Source organism: Thermobia domestica, chromosome 9 (assembly GCF_964235325.1).
Source record: "Thermobia domestica chromosome 9, izTheDome1.hap1.1, whole genome shotgun sequence".
NCBI lineage: Eukaryota > Metazoa > Arthropoda > Insecta > Zygentoma > Lepismatidae > Thermobia > Thermobia domestica.
Genome location: NC_137462.1, coordinates 181435101 through 181454367, shown reverse-complemented (window position 1 = coordinate 181454367; position 19267 = coordinate 181435101). Strand labels below are relative to the sequence as shown.

At 36.4% G+C, this 19267-nt stretch overlaps 1 protein-coding gene across 2 annotated transcripts in view; it reads right to left on the bottom strand.

The window, feature by feature from the left end:
- LOC145660489 (mitochondrial 2-oxodicarboxylate carrier) overlaps positions 1–19267 on the bottom strand; it is an 84935-nt gene that overhangs the window by 33077 nt on the left and 32591 nt on the right. For both annotated transcript variants that reach the window (XM_081725576.1, XM_081725577.1), the window contains exon 3: positions 6229–6437. In XM_081725576.1, coding sequence (XP_081581702.1) covers positions 6229–6437 — 209 coding nt within the window. The remainder of the gene's footprint in view (positions 1–6228; positions 6438–19267) is intronic.

The window sequence follows — 19267 nt, the reverse complement described above, 5'->3', positions numbered from 1 at the left end:
GAGGTGAGCGCTTCACCACTGAGCTACCGCGACCACTTTTCACTTGCAACAGGGAAATTAAGTCAGTGATGGAAACTATTCTTGTGCTGCTAAATCCATATTAAAAACCTGCTTCTTGTTATCCATTACAGCTTTTCGCTATGGTGATCAGTGATGAAATCGGAAATCATAGATTCCCACCACTTCCGGTTTTAACAGAGGGATAAAGTTATTCTCGGAACTATAAATCCAAATGAGAAAGACAATACTCACTATATTTCATCGTTTTATTATTATTATGATGGTGATCAATATTAAAAAAAAAAAAAAAAAAAAAAAAACGTAATTAGTAGTATATTTCTAACATTTTCGATTTAAACAGAGAAATAAAGTCGAAGACTGAACATATCCTTACGGTATTAATTCTATATCAGAAAATCATTTCTCTTTATCTATTGACATTCTGCATTGTGATCTGTGTTGAAACTAGAAGTCGTAGATTTCCACCAACTACGGTTGGCATATAGGAATAAAGGTCGAAATAAAAGTCTTTCTTGGGGGGCGGTCAATTAATTCCGATAGATTGGACATCTCTCACCGTTTTGAGTCTATGGAGATCGATATTTAAACGGAAAGTAGTAGTAAATTTCTACTACTTCTATAAATCTGACTAAGAAAGTGAACCAAGTTCTAAGAACAAATAAACTAATGAAAACCGTTCCAGTGGAAACATTGAATTAGAACAAATTCACTTTCAAATATTAACAGTATAAAATTCCGGCAAAATACAAATGAGAATATAAAAATTATAAAAATGCTAGGTAAAGTACCAACCAAACACAGATGATGAACTAGAAAACATCATCAAGACCAAATGGCAGCAATAATGGACAAACATACAGAAAGGAAAACAGTTTAAAGAAAACATACCGACAATAGAAATAAGAAAACAAATGAGACAACTAAGCAAGGAAAATATGGAATACTTTCTGGACATGGATCATTCAAACAAAGTAAACTTCTTCAAGACAACCAGCAGATTTTATTTTTAATGTTCAGTTTCTAAGATGTTAAAATATGTATTAACAGAGCAAAAAGGTACACAAATTTGTGAAAGTAACGTTTGTGTAGTATTCCAAAATCCATATGTAATGTATATTTCTTGTACGAAAAACTGAAATAAGGTGATAACTTAAAGGGAAAATTAGATTAATAGAAGAATAGTTTAAAAAATAAAATAAAATAAAATAAAGCAGAATTATCGTATATTAAATTGGTAACATTGATAAAAGTACACCATAAGCTCACTATGTGGGCGATACTGATAAGAGAATTTAAGTTACAGCGGAGTCTCCACCTCATGCTGTTAAACATAAGAAGGGAAAGCGTTTAACAAGCGCAGAAAAAAATTTTCTATTAAGTGTTTTCAATACAATTTAACAGGAGTATAGCGAACTACCAATTACTGATGATGTTAAATTGTCGTTTGAGTCACTGGTGTTCAGTGGTGCTATTCTAATTTTTTAACAACCGGTTTTTAACATATATATGTATGTATGTATCTGACAGATATAGTAGACGGATAGGCAGATAGATATAATTCTCTTGTGACATGTAGCGACCTACACATCAAAGAAATGGTGTGACGAAATTATGCTGCACTTCGAATATCTTGGAAACGGATTATCAAAAATAGATGGTTGTCAAAAGACCTTCATCCAGCAATGGATCGACAATTGTTAATAATGGTATGTATGAGTTTCAAATATAAATAACCCTCACTGCTTCACTCATATGATCCCAGTTCTCATTCTTGATATCTGAGCATTTGAGATTAAGGAATAAACGTCTATACCTTCTTCTGAGAGATCGTACTTAACCCTGTAGCTGTAAGGATTTCTAAGAACAAAGATACTTAAAAAAAAAAAAAAAATACCGTTCCCCCGCCCTCCATTAATATTCCCATATGTACAGAGCAAAGTAATGTTGTTCAAATGGGTCAATTGTTTTTGATTGTGAAAAATTTGTATTCTACAAGCTCACCCTTCCAGCTGAAATTTGCAATGTACATACTTGCTATGCTAACAGAAATTCAAAAGGTTTAAAAATCTTATCTGGATAGTTTATTTTCGATTGCCGAAAATGGGTTCTGCTACGTGAAGTTGCCACCGCCTATTTTGTTTTTGATATTAATTGTTTATAAATCCTGAACAAACGAAAATTTTATGAGAACAATCGTGAACAAACGATCTAGTTTAGTTTTCAAATTCTGAAAATGGGTTCTGCCAGGTTCAAACACACACTTTGGCTTCTTTCTTTCACGCTTGGCTTGGGGATTGTGTGTGTGTGTGTGTATGTGTTTGTAGGTTTATCTCGGTGTAACAAACGGTTCTGCGAACTCGAAATATTTTAACAACTCCGAATCGGTGCGAATCGGCTGAATAGCTCCACTGCTAGTGTTTCTGATGCTAGTATGTATAGTGCTCAGAAAGAGAAATCGGTTGTGGCAAATTTCCGACTCACGGGAAAAATATCCAAAAGGGTATTGGATGAAAAGTACAACGAATTTATGCGATATGTGGCTTAAAAAAAAAAAAAAAAAAAAAAAAAAAGCTTTCTGATGTGTGACAGCTGGTTTATGCGGCATTCGAAGAAGTTGTCCCTTAGAAGTGAAGTAAGTATATAAAGCACCTCCTACATGAACAAAAAATGTGAAACCTGGAGGGGTTAACTGAGAGTGGTAGTCGAATTATGCATAATTAACGTAGAGGGGGACTCTTCTGCCAGTGATTCTGATAGTGTGGAAGACAGAGTGGAACTATTTTCAAACTTAGATATTTCTGATTGATGTTAATTTGACTCGCTTAAATGCAAATAACTTTACACGACCTTTCCTTTGTTATTATTTTCAATACCTGTTTAACTTCCTACGAATCTGTAGTTCTGTTTTCCTGCCATAAGTCGTCTGGCTGCTGTGAATCACGTGCGCGCACGCATTAATACCTTGTTCTGTGAGTAGGTTTATATATTTCGACTCTAACCTTTCGCTGTACGCTATAGTAAATTTGATACTGTCACTATTCTAAATTCACACTTAAAAACATCTTTCTTACCATAAATCTGTGGACGACCATAACTGACTTTATTGATACATATTTAAAATGTATTACTTACCAGAAAACAGTGAAATCATAATCACAACACAAGAAGCATACTACGAACTCTTTCGCTGATATGCCTTATCAAAGAGAGGGAAAGATAGAGAGAAAAGAACATTACAGAGAAAAAATTAAGAAGCGTCCAAATGGAGGATCGCAATTGTGTCACTAGATTATAAGTAGATTAGCATGTAAGTTTATTGTGAAACGACGAAGTCTTTTACTCCAAAATAAGTGTGCAGTGGAGGACGCCGAGGTCTCTGGCGTGATTCGTGCCACTTAGACGTTGTGTTGATTCCCTGGGCTGTTACGTGAAGTTTCACAATAAACGTACATGCTCATGTTGCAGGTTATTTTGCTGCGGACTGTACAAAACTGATGCTGACGACATTTCCAGCGAGGAAACACTCAACTAGAGGAACAAATACAGAAGCACAAGGTAAGTTACTTTTTTTATGAATACGTGTCCTTTTGCATCTATTAATAGATACACTAGGACAATTTCTACAGTCCCTATACAACAAATGCCCAATCAAATTCACCTGAAACATTTTTAATCATACAGTCATCTCCCAGGATGCAAAAGTTGACGTCTCAAGACTGACGTGTACATCAAATCTACTCCCACTATATAATAGCTCTACTTCAAGACCTCCCACCCTCACATCAAACGTTCCCTACCCTATGCCTTGGTCATTCAGGGAATCCGTATCTGTTTCACCACAATCCCTCAGCAACTACCTCAAGACTTTGGTCTCAGCAGCAGCAGCACTCCTAAACTGAGGATGCCTCCTCAATTCTATTAGTAAACAATTCACTTGTTAAAATCAGCAACAACCAAATTATCGAATAATAATAATAATATTAACGAAAATTCTCTACTCCGTGAACTTCCTTACTCATCCCTACCTGTATCCCTTGCAGAAACTAATGAATCTTGCTTATCTAACACTCCTCCCGACACCTGAACCAGGAAGACATTCTCCTACTATCCTACCCAAAAATCATTTACGGAAGACCCTCCACATCCCCATTATGAAAACGGTCCCTTGTTAAGACTTCTGACCTACGGCCAAGAAATGCCACAAACCCACATGTAAAATAATTGTCGATATTCGATAAGACTAAGCTTCCAATGCCCTTATCACAAAGACAGTTTATACCATTCCAGTAGTTGCTATCTTTCAACCAACTTGATTTACATATTTAAATACATCCACGTCCAACCTTCTACATTGGCGAACCTCTGGCACATATAACGTAATCACGTGACTCTGCATTAGAACATGACATCTACTTGGAGGCTTCTCAATTTTCTGCCTGTCGTAATATCTTGTGATGTCATTATGTTTTTACTATTTTCTGCTCTTAAGAAAGAGATAAGCAATATTAAAACGTACTTTGTGCGTCAATATACACTATATGTAGTTAGTTTGAATAAATTATTAAAGTCTTGATTTAAGTTAATATAATGTTTATTTGCTAATCTAAAATTTACCTGAAATAATTTCCATACCTTAATTTCCACAATCTGTGAGACATCCTTCTGCAATTTTCACCCACTCTTATATATGTATTCTCACCCTGTAGCTGTATTTTTTTAAAGATGCTCTTCCTTTCAATGATACGTATTTTAGCTACGCTAATTTTCTCATCTGCCAAGTTCAAAACACCACTTAATTAGTTATAATACATATATTAAAACGAGGGACGATTTAACTTACCAATACGAAATGATGACCCATTCCAAATAAATCGAAAATGCGGCGCTTACTTTCTTTCATGCAATTAATTACTAAGCAAAAATTGCAAAAGTATTAAGAAAATATTAGACAAAGCGTGCTACTAGTTATTTAGCTGGCAAACAAAAACATACCAACTAATTGAGCAGAAACACACACATATACAATAGCAATCTTATTAACACAAACCATAACAACGAAAGATTACACAAAATGTTCTTAAATTCTAATGTATTAAAAGAACTTGTTATACGCAACTATTACTGGGGACCAAAGGCTCAGCCTTTTCTATGAAAACTTTTCAGGATAACTCGAGAAGCACTGAAATTCGACGTGATTTGAAATATCATACATATGTAAATATATATGTAAAATTGCACAGGTAGAGAAATAAATGACAAATTTCGTTTGATGAAGGCTTTGCAATAATTAACAATAATCACAATTCTGAGTAAATGCAAGACATATTGAAAAAAACTCCCTGTTTCTTTTAACACACGAGTTACAACTAATTTTCGTCCTTGGCTACGACCTTCAATACCATCAGTTTCGCAGAAAATAGGAAGGAAGCGTTAGTTTGGTACGATATAAAGAAAGGACACTAACCTTATTTAATATATGAAATCTCCTGTTACCTCTATAGAAAACAACTGTCTATCTCAAATGTTTTACCTATTATATAATTATTTATTTCATTAATTATTTTATTTGCTAAGCTTTATTTCTACGATAAGTTTCTACTCATCATATTATTCTAGCTCTGAGCAATAAGTCTGTTGATTAGTGATAAATGAAAGAATGAACAATTCGTTGAAAACTTTACTTGCTCTTTTAGTGTCAATTTATAAAAGACACAAAAAAAAAAAAAAAAAAAAAAAAAAAAAAAAAAAAAAAAAGAAAGAAATCTACAATTCTTGAATCTAAAGTATTTAACAATGGAAATGCATATAAAAAGCCTGCTTTTAACAAAAATGTGAAATAGTGTTCCAAGTTAAGACGAAGACAAAATTCTAACTTTTATTCTGAAGTGACTGCATAACCCGCCGCCCCGCCCCCCACCAAAAAAAATCAATTATTAACTTATTTAAATCTTACCTTGAAATTTGTATTAATTCCTTGTTGCCCGGACAAAATAAATTATGATATTTTTGCTTTGAAGATAAATAAATAAATAAATGCAGAATATTTAACGGTATGACCACAAAGGCACTAATTCTAGAATATTATTTTTCTATTTCTATTTATATTAGCTGAATATGGCAATTTAAAACTGATAGCTACAACATACAAGAAAATAAAATATTAGTAGCAAAACATATAAAGACCGTGTGATTAAGAAAAAGAACTACCTTCACAGCTCGTTTCGGAGTTTCCACTAGAATTGGGGGAAGAACGCCCTTCCAAAACGCAAAGAAACCTTCATTTCTATACATTTTCTTCATGCAGTCCCCGATTCCTGTGTAATAGTTGGGATCACCAGGCACTTGAGCTTTGGTTTGGATTTGAAACCTTGTCTTAACTAAATCCAGAGGATGCATAATACATACTTCAACAAACCCTATGGAAAAAAAAATTACAGTTCGCTGAATTCTGAACTAATTATATAGTAAATATGCTAACAGGTTCACGCATTTTAACTATCATTTTACTTCCCTTAAATTCTGATTCATGAAAATATCTTACACTTTCAAACTTTAGGCTCTTCCCTAGAGTCTTGTTCACGGAATTTTTTTTAAAAAAGGAGTGAAAATAAAAAGGAACGCTCTCATTAGAGTTGAGCAGTGGTAAAAACACCTTGTTGATAACTGTCGATGACATCAAATGGTAGAGCAGCACCTTGAGAAGTGGCGACGTCAAGTTCTATGTTTCTTGTTTATGGGGGGGAGTGTGTTAGCTCATATTAATGTTTTTGTTGTTGTGAAAACACTGCATGTATTTTTTAATTATTGTTTCCTATCCCTTGCTTAACTACTCTTAGCTATGGTAAGTTCTGGATTTTTCTTAGAAATATATAAATTCTCATTTTTCTTATTTTATTTAAAAAAATTATAAAAGTAAACGTGGCACTAGAAATCCGAATAGTATTTCAAACTTCTTTCTGTTAACTGTTTTTAATCTTATTATAATACACCTGACCTAAAAAGAACAATTAACAACACTTATCACTAAATAATACATACCTACTTAACAACAAAACACTTGAAATGTTCCTTCAATACATAATTTTAGCCTATATTTCAATGGAACTCGTCAATCTTCCTTAGGCAAAGGGCTTAAATTATTTTCCTACGCAGATTTTCACATAGTTGTTACAGTTAACAGTCTATCATATATACTGGAGAAGTTTTATATTATTATGCGTCTTTATATGAGGTATTCATATTTTATATATATATATATATATTATCTTACCACTTAAGAGCTCCTAACCTGTTAATATATTGTTAATATATGAATAAACTGAACTATTTTTATGTTTTTTAGAAGTCACTCAACGTGATTTTCTTGTACCAATCTTTAGTATGTCCATCAACCGATGAGTGCATCAAATTTCAAGAAGTTCAGAGCTGCCAGATCAAACACTATTGCAAATTCTATAACTATTACAACCCAAAATTTGTGAATTTTGTGATATTAAAACGTTAAGAATTCTTAACTAGTAAGATACAATGTTTATACAATGTTTTAAGATACAATATATATGGGTCGTTTTTAAATAGATTGGCCTTTTGAAGTCTTTCAGTAGTAAGCTAAAAAACTGTTTAAAAATAAACTCTCTTCGAAAGACATATTATTAAAAAACATATCTATCTGGTAATCAGTTTTTTTTCCATATTTCGTAATGATTTCATATATTTTGAGAGGAAAGATGAATAGAAATGTCATTCTTTTGGGTGTCCCTCTGTACAAATATTACTAATAACTCTTGTATATTTTCTTTTGATGTCAATTCTATTTCGTAAATTTCACATACAATATTTGAAATATATGGCACTTTTCCAATTCAAAGAGAGAAAACATAAAAAAATACTTTTATAATAATTTCTATAATATCAAACTCTGTCCTTCATATTTCTGTCATTCTTCTGGGTGATTTCTCGTCTATTTCAAGTTCACATTTGATTACATGTACAAAATTGTAAGAGTTCATTTTTATACAGATAGTACCTTCTATATCTGTAATATTGGCAACGCTGTTCAACCTGCCTGTTGCGTCAGCCAGTTTCTGAGTAAGTGTATTGTGAAGTAGATGTGTGATTCTTTTCTGCGTTTCGAGTCATTCTTTTGGTGAGTAATTTTAGTTTGTTTTTTACAATATATAAATTAATTCGCTTTCTTGAGAGAGACAAAACAGATATGTTTAAAATGAGTACATTATTTCATGGAACAGATAAATACGATGAAAGATTTTAACGAAATGTTAGTGAAATGTCATTCTCCTGTCATAATTATTCAGTCATTCTCCTGGCATTTTCGTGCCAGGAGAAGGACAACTACTATGTTATCAGGAGTGAGAGCACCCAGACGCTACTTATAAGGGACTAAAGACTTCCTTGTCACTTGCAGATGGCGAGAAAGAAGCAAAGTAACAAAGAGCATCTTTAGAAGAAAAGGGAAGCTCAATGTCGAAGATATGAGAGACTGAAGCAAAAAGCTTCAGATTGTCCTTCCTTCGCTGCAGAATTGAAAGAAGTGTCCAGAATGAAATACCAAAGAAGACGGAAGAAAGGACAGATTAAGCTCATCAAAGAAATGTCAGAAAGGGAAAAGCGAATGAAAAGAAAACAGCAGTGTCAAAACACAGCAAGAATAAGACAAAGACGGAGAGTAGCAAGTAATATGAATATTTCTTGTGATATTATCCCACCAGGCGGTGCTTCGGAACGCGAGGAAGTTCAACATTCCCCAGAAATTGTGGCAGAAATTAGACAACAGAACAGGATAAAAAGAAAGTAAGAAGATAAAAATCGTGAGTTGAGAGCAAGAGATAACGTGATTAAACATCTGAAGAGGAAGTTGGATAAATACAACAAAGCTGCAAAGATTGAAAACTAAATTTTCTAGGGAAATTAGCTCAGGCAAAGAATCATTTTTAACTCCAAGAAAGAAAGTAGGAAAGGTCATAGATTTAAGAAATAGGAGTGAAATAAGAAAAGAACTTCTCTTTGGTGAAGTTATAAATCAATTGTTAACACAATCAGTTGAGAAAATAAAGGGTGGCAGCTCGGAGAAAAAAAAAAAAAACGAATGTAACACTTAATAACCAGAGTAAAAAATATTTAAAAAGTATCGGATGTTGTCCGCAGCTAGATTTCTGAAGAGAGGACGCCTAAAAATATTAGAGGCAGAAAATACCAGAGTGCGCAAGACAGCTACTCTGAAGCTTCATCGGGATATCATCTCGTTTTACGAACAAGACAATGTCAGTAGAATATTTCCAGGAAAAAAGGCTTATGTCAGTTCTAAGTGTGGAAAGCGTCAACGAAGGGTATTGGAAGATGACATGACCACCTTATATACTAAGTATTTGAGAGATAACCCGAAAAGGAAATCTATATAGCACGTTTACCCAGTACCGGCCAAAATGGGTGACGAAAATGATTATCGGTGAAAGAGATGCGCAATGTGTGAAGCATTCAAATATGGAAATGTTAATGAAAGCTCTCTACGCATGTAGCTGTTTAGATGTGTCAAAACCACACTCAGGGTTAGAAATAATTTGTTGTGACTCGCAAGAGGAACAGTGTTTATTAAGAGAATGTGAAAGATGCAACAAGAAAACAATCATTTTCAAGGAATTTGATGATCATGATGCCGAATATTCAAATGGATCACAAAAACTGAAAATTATACAGATAGCAATGAATCGGTCAAATTACTGAAAAAAGTTGTTAAATTAAAAATAAATACAACAATTTCGAAAATAGCAAATGAGTTAATAGAAACAGTAGATGAATTTTCGAAGCATGAGGCTCGAGTAAGGCACCAACAAGACACGAACATAGTTTGAGATTACAAAAAGCGACCATAACTCAAAGAGAAGCAATAATTCATGTGGATTTTAGTGAGAATTATGCATGTAAATATTCAGAAGAAATAGTCATTTAACTTTGGAGGATCAAGACAACATGTGGCAATGCATATAGTGGTTGTTTATACCCAAGACAATGCACAAGGTGTTCGTTTATACATTAATATACGAAGTTTTTGTACTCTGTTCAGTAACCTTTTACATGGAGTACCTGCGATTTGGCCTCATCTTCAACATGTGATGGAACAAACTGTCTCCGACTATAGATGTAATCCAGTTCTGGAGTGACAGCCCTATTACTCAATATAGGAATAACTTGATATTTAGTGTTCTGTGCAGTGAATTTTTTGAAATGTACCCGAACATATCTAAAGCGACCTGGAACTATCATGAAGCTGGTCATGGTAAAGATGCACCAGATGGCATTGGAGGCACATGAAAAGAGTGGCAGACAACATAGTAGCACAGGGTAAAGATATTGCAAACTAAAGCAGCTTTAACACCCGAAGTGTTTAAAAGAAAAAATGAAATGAAATCTGTGAGTTTTACGTCCCACGGTTATGCCGGTTAGGCTAAAGGAGACGGTGATGATGAGTAATGAATGAAATGGTGGAATGAAGAAAGTGGGAGGAAACGGGAGAACCCCGAGAAAACCCACGCACACGGTGTTTGTCCACCACAAAGTTCACTTGGCGGGGGCTGGGATCGAACCCAGGACCCCAAGCACCAGAGGTGAACGCTCTAGAAGTGTTTAAAAAAGAGCATGCAAAGTGTAATCATTGAAGATATACAATCGGAAGATATTAAACATATGTAACGCAAATTATCCAGAAGAAAGGTAAAAAGATTAAGGGAACCATGCATGTACATCAGGTGCTCACTGAAAAGGACACAAGTAACAGATGATTGCTCAGAATGAGAATGCTGTCTTGTTTTGATTGTACAGGCTATTGTTCTCACTATGAATTAGGCCAGTACTTTAGTTCTCAAATTCTAACCAAAGAGAAACTCAGAATTGAAGACATTTATAGTAGTGATGATGATGCATCTTGTGCAAACGTTCCTACTTCGGGACACATTAAAGAGGAAAAATTTATTCGCGTTAATATAAAGGGTAGAAAAAGGTCATTTCAGTAGATTACAATGTGTAGAAGTGATGTGAAGAATGGTGCAGTGAACAGTGAGTTATCTTATTCAATGTGATAAAGACACGAGACTATGGAAGAGGAATCTCAATGGTATTACTTACAGTTGTAATGTTCATGAAGTTACTGAAGTTATTCCACAACTAAACATTATTGTGAAAGGACAGCGTGAGTTCTATAAATTTTAAGTATAGAATGGTAAACAAGACTCTGTCCAAGTTCTTTTAAATTCAATAATACATTTGCTTCTATAGTATTACGAAAGCTAATGATTGGTCTCTTACATTTATTATTGAACACGGACAAAAGTCATACTCTTTTAAATAAGATCTTGTTTTATAGAAGTTATGTGAAAAATATACAGGGTTTGTATGATAAGTAATGAGACCAGGTCTGGAAACATTGTTTTATTGATCTGATCTGTACAGGGACTTAAAAGCTTTCGAAGTACTCTCCTCTTGCGTCGATGCACTTCTGCAATCGATGTTTCCACGCTGCAAACGCCCCCTGGAAGTCAGCAGCCGGCATGTCCTTTAGAAATGTGGTCACGGCTGCTTGGATGGCTGTGACGTCTGCAAAACGGGTTCCTTTCAAGCGTGGCTTCAGCTTCGGGAAGAGGAAGAAGTCGGCCGGGCTCACATCTGGGCTGTAGGGTGGTTGTGGAAGGACTTCCACCCCAATCCGGGTCAAAAAGGAGGTCACTAAGAAGGCGGTGTGGGCAGGGGCATTGTCGTGATGCAACTTCCACCGGCTAGCGATCGCCGGTCTTTTCCGCTTGACGCTCCTGTGCAGTCTCTCAAGGACTTGTTTGTAGAAGGCGGCGTTGACGGCTTGTCCTTGGGGTACAAACTCCTTGTGGACCACCCCCACATTGTCAAAAAAAACAATCAACATTGTTTTCACCTTTGACTTCGACATTCTGGCCTTCTTGGGGCGCGGGGACGCAGGAGTGTGCCACTCCGCGCTTTGACGTTTCGTTTCAGGGTCGTACTGGAACACCCACGACTCGTCACCTGTTATGACGTCATCTTCAAAGTTAGGGTCACTGTTCATGAGGTTCAACAGTTCCTGACAACAATCAACACGTCGTTGCTTTTGTTCGTCAGTCAACACTCGCGGCACCAGTTTCGCACAGATTTTTCTCATTCCCAATTGTTCCGTCACAATCTTGTGCACTGTTGTGTGGTTCATATCGAGTTCATCAGCAATCAATCTCAACGATAATCGACGGTCTGAGTTCAGGAGATCCCTCACTTTTGCCACAGTTTCGTCCGTAGTCACTGTTGTCGGGCGTCCAGCCCTCTCCAGATCCTCAACGCTTTCCCGGCCGTTCCGGAACGCACTGTGCCAACGAAACACCTGGGCTTTGGATAGGGCTTCCTCTTTGTAGGCCTCCGTGATGAGAGAAAGCGTCTGAGTAGCCGTTTTCCCCAGGCGAACGCAAAATTTGATCGCATAACGCTGTTCGATGGAACCCTCCATGTTTGTTGATTTTCCGCCGTGACAAGAATGTTCACAAGGGCTTTGTCCAAGGCTTGTCCGCGCTCCACTAAGGCTCGGAGCCAACTGACGCGCGGTGCGTTGCTTTGCTCGGACCCCCCCCTACATCCTCCATCACCGACAAACCCGCTCCAGCGACACGCGCGCCGCGGCGCGGCGAGTCTCATTACTTATCATACAGACCTTGTATAAATTGCATTGCGTCATAGGCTATATTCTTTAAGATAGCATTTTGCTGTTCCTAGTTTCGCACATATAAATGTGATTTTAAATTAGACTAAACGACTGTGATGTCACTGTTATATATCATTTTCTAGAACATACACTATATTATATACGTTTGTATGCATCTTGTAATTAAAACTAAGTATTATGTTATATATATATGTCACTTTATTATTTTATGTTCTTCCTATTCTTTATATAATAATATAATTTTAAACTTTGTTTCACGCTCTGACTCCTTCACTTTTTAACTATAATTAAAGATATCCTTGTACTAACACTTAAGTTTATGTAAGTCTCTGATTGCCAGTTATGAGCATAAAATTAACACACTGTAATTCTGCTGATGCATGGATTCCTTTTTTTGCTGTAAAAATGGTAAAAACCTTAATAAATGAATTGGCCTCGACCATGAATGGTTTAAATTCTTAGTGCGTATGATGAGTGATGATTTTAGCCTCCAAAAAGCCAATTTATTTGCAAATGACCATCCATCCATCCATCCATCCATCCATCCAATCTATATATATATACGAGGGTTATTTAACTCGAAATGGCAACATAGTTGTGAAATGGAAATGTAGTGAATTACTCACCTCAAGAAGCTTACAGTTCTTCGATGTAGTCTCCGCCAGCCTGTTGAACCCTTCGCCAGATGTCTGGTAACCGTTGAATACCTGTCAAAGCCCCACTTTGTGAGAGGGTGTTGACACTGCGCCCTAAGTCACGAACAATGTTGGGACTGTCTCTGAAACGTTTGCCCCTGAGAGGTTCTTTCATTTTTGGAGAAAGATCAAAATCGCAGGGGCTCATATCCGGGAAGTATGGTGGGTGCTCCAGTACCTCCCAACCCCATCGTCGTAACAGTCTGTACGCATCTGGCATTGTCCTGTAAAGGAATTGGTCCGGACTCCAGGGGGTGTGGACGTTTGCGCTGCAATGATGGTCGCAAATGGTGACTGAGGTATGAAGCATAGTATGCAGCATTGACGGTAACGCCCGGTGGAATTTGATGTGACAGGATAATGCCTTCGTGGTTGTATGACATTATTATCATCACCTTCACGTTTGCTGCCTCTTGCCTAAGATTTTTCGGTCGTGGAGATTCTGTGTGGCGCCATTCACTCGACTGACGTTTCAATTCAGGCTCGTAAGATCTTTCCCACGTTTCGTCACTTTCAATAATGAGGTGCAAGAAGTCTTCACTTTCCTCATTGTAACGTTGAGGGTGTAGGCGCGCACATTCCCACTTATGCCACTTTTGAACCTCGGTCAGAGTATGGTGTACCCATTTGGCTGCAATTTTCCGCATGCCAAGATCTTGTGTTAGCATGCGGAACACTGATCTGGAAGAAATGTTCAGCTCCTGCGCCAATTCACTATAAGCCCAGCGTCGATCACCGTCAAGCAGTGTCCGTAGTCTTGCAAGATGAATTTCGTCCGTAGCCGTTCGCATATGCCCTCCACCGTGCATTTTGTCTGTTGAATGTCGTCTCGCATGAAATGCTGCAACCCATCTCGCACTGTCCGATACGCCGATACGGTAGAGCAGCTTTACTACAGGCCTCTTCTAATCCTCTGTGAATCGTCCTAGCATTTCGCCCTCATGCCACTTGGAATTTCATAAACACACGCTGTTCTGCACGCGTGAACATTGAGTTAGGGCGGTATTTCACACAACAATCTTTTAACAATGTCTACTCGCCACACACACCGTAATATGGGACTGCAACAGCGTTGAACAGACTCGTACACATCCACGGAACACATTACGTTCGTAATTTGTCTCCTGCTCACACGGCACTCCAATCGTAGCAGTGTTGCCAGTTTGAGTTAAATGACCCTCGTATATATATTATTAGGTACCACTATTACTTGTAACAACTATGCGAAGACCTACATAGGAAAATAATTTAAGTTCTTTGCCCTGAGGAAGACTGACTGATAGTTCAATTTAAATATAGCCTAAAAATATGTATTGAAGGAATATTATAGCTAAGTCAGTATACTATTGTTATTGCAACGTGCCAATAAGTAACAAAACACTTGTTTACTGAATTGACTAAGTCGGTAGTATGCTCAATCTACAACTGAGAAGTCCTGGAGTTGGAAAATTTAAAATCGGTTATCCTTTTAAGATAAGCTTTTGACCGGGAATGAAGTAACCTTTCTGTTCATGAATAAATTATACCATTTTAATATTTATTTAAATACAGTAATTAACGCATTTTTAATCTAATTGGTAAGGAGATAAGTGAAATATTTACTTCGTTGATTGCATCTGTAAGATTTCCTGCACAGATGTAACTACATATTCTGTGCTATATTGCCCTCCTCATTAGTCTAGCGGAAAGCATGCGCGCCTTTGATCCACAAAGTCCCGGATTCTATTCCCAGTGGAAGAGCCTTGAAATTTGAACGTATTACGTTGGTTCGGATTCCACCTTACACTGTACGTTCACGTCTCGTATAGTGCTGAAAGGGACGCTGAACTCAAATTCAGCCTAGCAATCTGTGGCCATACTCATATGAAGGTTGAAATATTTTATAAATAAACTTTGTACTTTTGGTGCGAGGGTTCAAAAATTGAAAAATGACCTCTTGATAAACTGGTTGCTTACGGAGAAAAATATTTTCTCAACGATTTCCTTTCGAAACACTGCAAATTTAACGATTTTTTTGTGTAAACTAGCAATGTGGAAGTCGCTCTTAGGCGCTACTACTGCTTTTCTTTATCTAACTTACAAATTTAGCTCTAAACACTTATTTAAAGATTAAATTGTAATCAGTGAATTATATAAGAAACTACTGAGTATGGGAACAATGTAATATACGGGTCAATCCATGCAAAGTGATCGAGAAAAAAAAATTGCCGCGCAATGGTTGCCGCCATTTTGCGTTTTTTCGATTTTAGGCGTTTACGTTATTTTGAATATGTATTTATTCTAACAAATTGAAAATTGCTGAACATCCCCAACTCGTCCAGAGCTAAAACTTTGATCTCTTTTTAACATTTTTGCCTAAAACCGTTTGAAGGGGGTGAAATCAGGGCCTACAATAGCAACAATTTTGGACATTGAAAACATGTTTGGGAAGAGGAAACAACTCATGTTGAGGTCTCAATTTGTAGTCCGGGGTCATAAGTTCATACAGAAAAATTTACAGACTTGTAGACGCTCTCAAAGGTCTGAAAAAAAAATCGTAAAGTTAGGGAATTATGCCAATTTATTTCACTGTCCAATATCTCCAATGGACCTGGATAAAAAGATCTGAAATTTTGGGAATAGTTAGTCCTTTAGTATACCATAACACAAAACAAAGCGCGTTTTGTGTTTTTGAGCAGAAGGGGTCAAAGTACTAAGTAATGACGTCATACTCTAGGAAGTGTTTTGTTCATAAAATCTTTTTTGGACATTGAAAACATGTTTGGGAAGAGGAAACAACTTACGTAGTGGTCTGAATTTGTGAGTGCATGTAGTCCGGGTCATAAGTTACTACACAAAAATTTACAGACCTGTAGCTGCTCCCAAAGGCCTGAAAAAGAAAATCGTAGAGGATGAATTTTGACTTTCCTCGTCTTCTGCTGATAGCGGCATTTTTCACCAGTGCTGCTGTGGGTCTGATAAGACAGTGTTACAACTAGAGAAAAGAAACGAGAGCCTTGACTGGACTAACCATTCATCCTAGTTTATTTTTCTTCACAACAACAAATTTCCAGTAGATTTTATGAACAAAACACCTTCTAGAGTATTACGTCATTATTTAGTACTTTGACCCCCCTCTGCTCAAAAGCACAAAACGGGCTTTGTTGTGTGTTATGGTATACTAAAGGACTAACTATTTCCAAAATTTCAGATTTTTCTATCCAGGCCCATTGGAGATATTGGACAGTGAAATACACTAAATTGGCATAATTCCCCAACTTTACGATTTTTTTCAGACCTTTGGGAGCAGCTACAGGTCTGTACATTTTTGTGTATTAACTTACGACCCCGGAATATACGCACTCACAAATTCAGACCTTCACCTAAGTTGTTTCATCTTCCCAAACATGTTTTCAATCTTCAAAAAACATTTTATGAACAAAACACTTCCTAAAGTATGACGTCATTACTTAATTCTTTGACCAACTTCTGCTCAAAAACACAAAACGCGCTTTGTTGTGTGTTACGGTATACTAAAAGACTAACTATTCCCAAAATTTCAGATTTTCTATCAGGGCCCATTGGAGATATTGGACAGTGAAATATGCTAATATGGCATAATTCCCCAACTTTACGATTTTTTTCAGGCCTTTGGGAGCAGCTACAGATCTGTACATTTTTGTGTATTAACTTATGTTCCCGGACTACATGCAAACACAAATTCAAACCTCTACGTTAGTTCTTTCCTCTTCCCAAACATGTTTTCAATGTCCAAAAATGTTGCTACTGCAGACCCTGATTTCACCCCCTTCAAGTGGTTTTTAGGCAAAAATGTTAAAGAGATCAAAGTTTTAGCTCTGCACGAGTTGGAGACGTTCAGCAATTTTCAATTTGTTAGGACAAATGCATGCTGAGATATTCAAAACAACGTAAACGCCTAAAATTAAAAAAAAAATAATAATAATAAAAACGCAAAATGGCGCCAAGCCCCTGCGTCGCCATGGGATGTTGTAAAAAATAATTAATTGTGGTTTTGAAGTACTTTGATATAGGATCAACATTCATGAAAAAATTAAGATGTTTTGGAGATGGTCGAGCGGCACATGCTTGATCACTTAGAATGCACTGACTCATACTGGATCTCAAATTTGTTAACATTTCACGTTAACATTTATGCGAGACCTCTGCACCACCTAAAACATTCTTATGTCGTAATCGTATTTGCTTCACTTCTTGACTAAGCACAATATGGGAAAAAAATAAATCTTGTTAAAACATTTCTGGTAAATTTCGTATCTTTACTTGTAAAATGTATGTGAAGATTCAAAACAGCAGCTGGCAGAAAAACTATGTACAACTTCTATATGTGGCGTGTGTTTGTGATTTTTTTAAATGTTGTTTTATCGTTTGTTTCCGCAACCTTTATGAAGTTTGATTTTTTGACCTGGCATGAAACGATTCGAAGACCTTCCTTCAATGAAGGATAACGATTTGAGCAAAACAATCTAAAAGAGCAAATGTCTGATTTCGGATATCGAACCCAAATCTTTGTAGTTACAATTGTTTATAGAACGTAAGGAACATTTGTTAACACTATATTCTATTTTCCTAACTGCGGTATGTTCCTGTAATCACCAAAGTATACATTGAACATTCATTTTGACGACTGTTCTTCCTCAGAAATAGGTACGCTTATTTCACCACGGATTGGAATTTACAGTCTCTTTAAGCACCGAAGCTATATGAGATGTGAACTTGCATCTTGACGTCAGGTCCGAACATAAGCCTCAGCCGGAAAGTAAGGCCGAGCCTTACACTCCAAAGATGCGTAAGCTACCCCAATAGCCACGTAGGAGCTCCACTCTTATTCCATCATGTGAAGGTAATTAATTATATATTAATATGCCTTAACTTCAGCGGAATAATGGAATCAAAATGTCTTTAAACCATAAGACACAACTTCGTAATTAGCCCTCCAAGCTGGTCTAGTAGCTAGCGTGTTTACCTTTGGTGCACATGGCCCCGGATTCGATTTCTAGTGGAAGGGCACAAAAAAATTAATATCACATTTATTCATTTTCATTGAACATCGGTCTCCTTTAGCCTAAACGGCATAACCATGGGACACTAATAAATAAATAAATAAAAAATCATTTACAACTTTGTAACAGTAGTAACAAAAACACTTTTTATAATGAAAAGCGAAGGGCACATAACTCGCAAAAAATACTAAATTACGATGTAACTTAACCTAAGTATTAGACACAAATAAATTCTGTCTTTCTGTTTCAGGATTTCCAAAAGCTGAGTTTCTTCAACCTAAATATTAGACACAAATAAATTATGTCTTTCTGTTTCAGGATTTCCAAAAGCTGAGTTTCTTCAATCTATTTATATATATCCTAGAAGACAATTTCACTAACCAAGCAAACAGTTCTTACAAGTCTTTTGAACGACATCTTACAACAGTTTTTGAAATTTATGTTGCCACATCCACCTTGAACTTTTCATGCTGGTAAATTTTAGTGATATTTTGAGTGATCGAAAAAAGCTTGCAGAAATAAATAAATAAAACCTGATTAATGTAAAATAAATAAAGCAGGGATGCAAGTCTTTAAGTTTTACGTCCCACGCTTATGCTGGTTAGGCTAGAGGAGACGGTGATGATGAGAAATGAATGAAATGATGGAATGAAGAAAGTGGGAGATAACTAGAGAACTCCAAGAAAACCAAGGGATGCAAATAACCACTCACCCACTCGCCCGGGGCGAGTGGTTTATCGCTGCGAGCGAGTATTTACTATCCATTTCATAAAGATAGGCCCCTGACTTGGCGGTGCTGC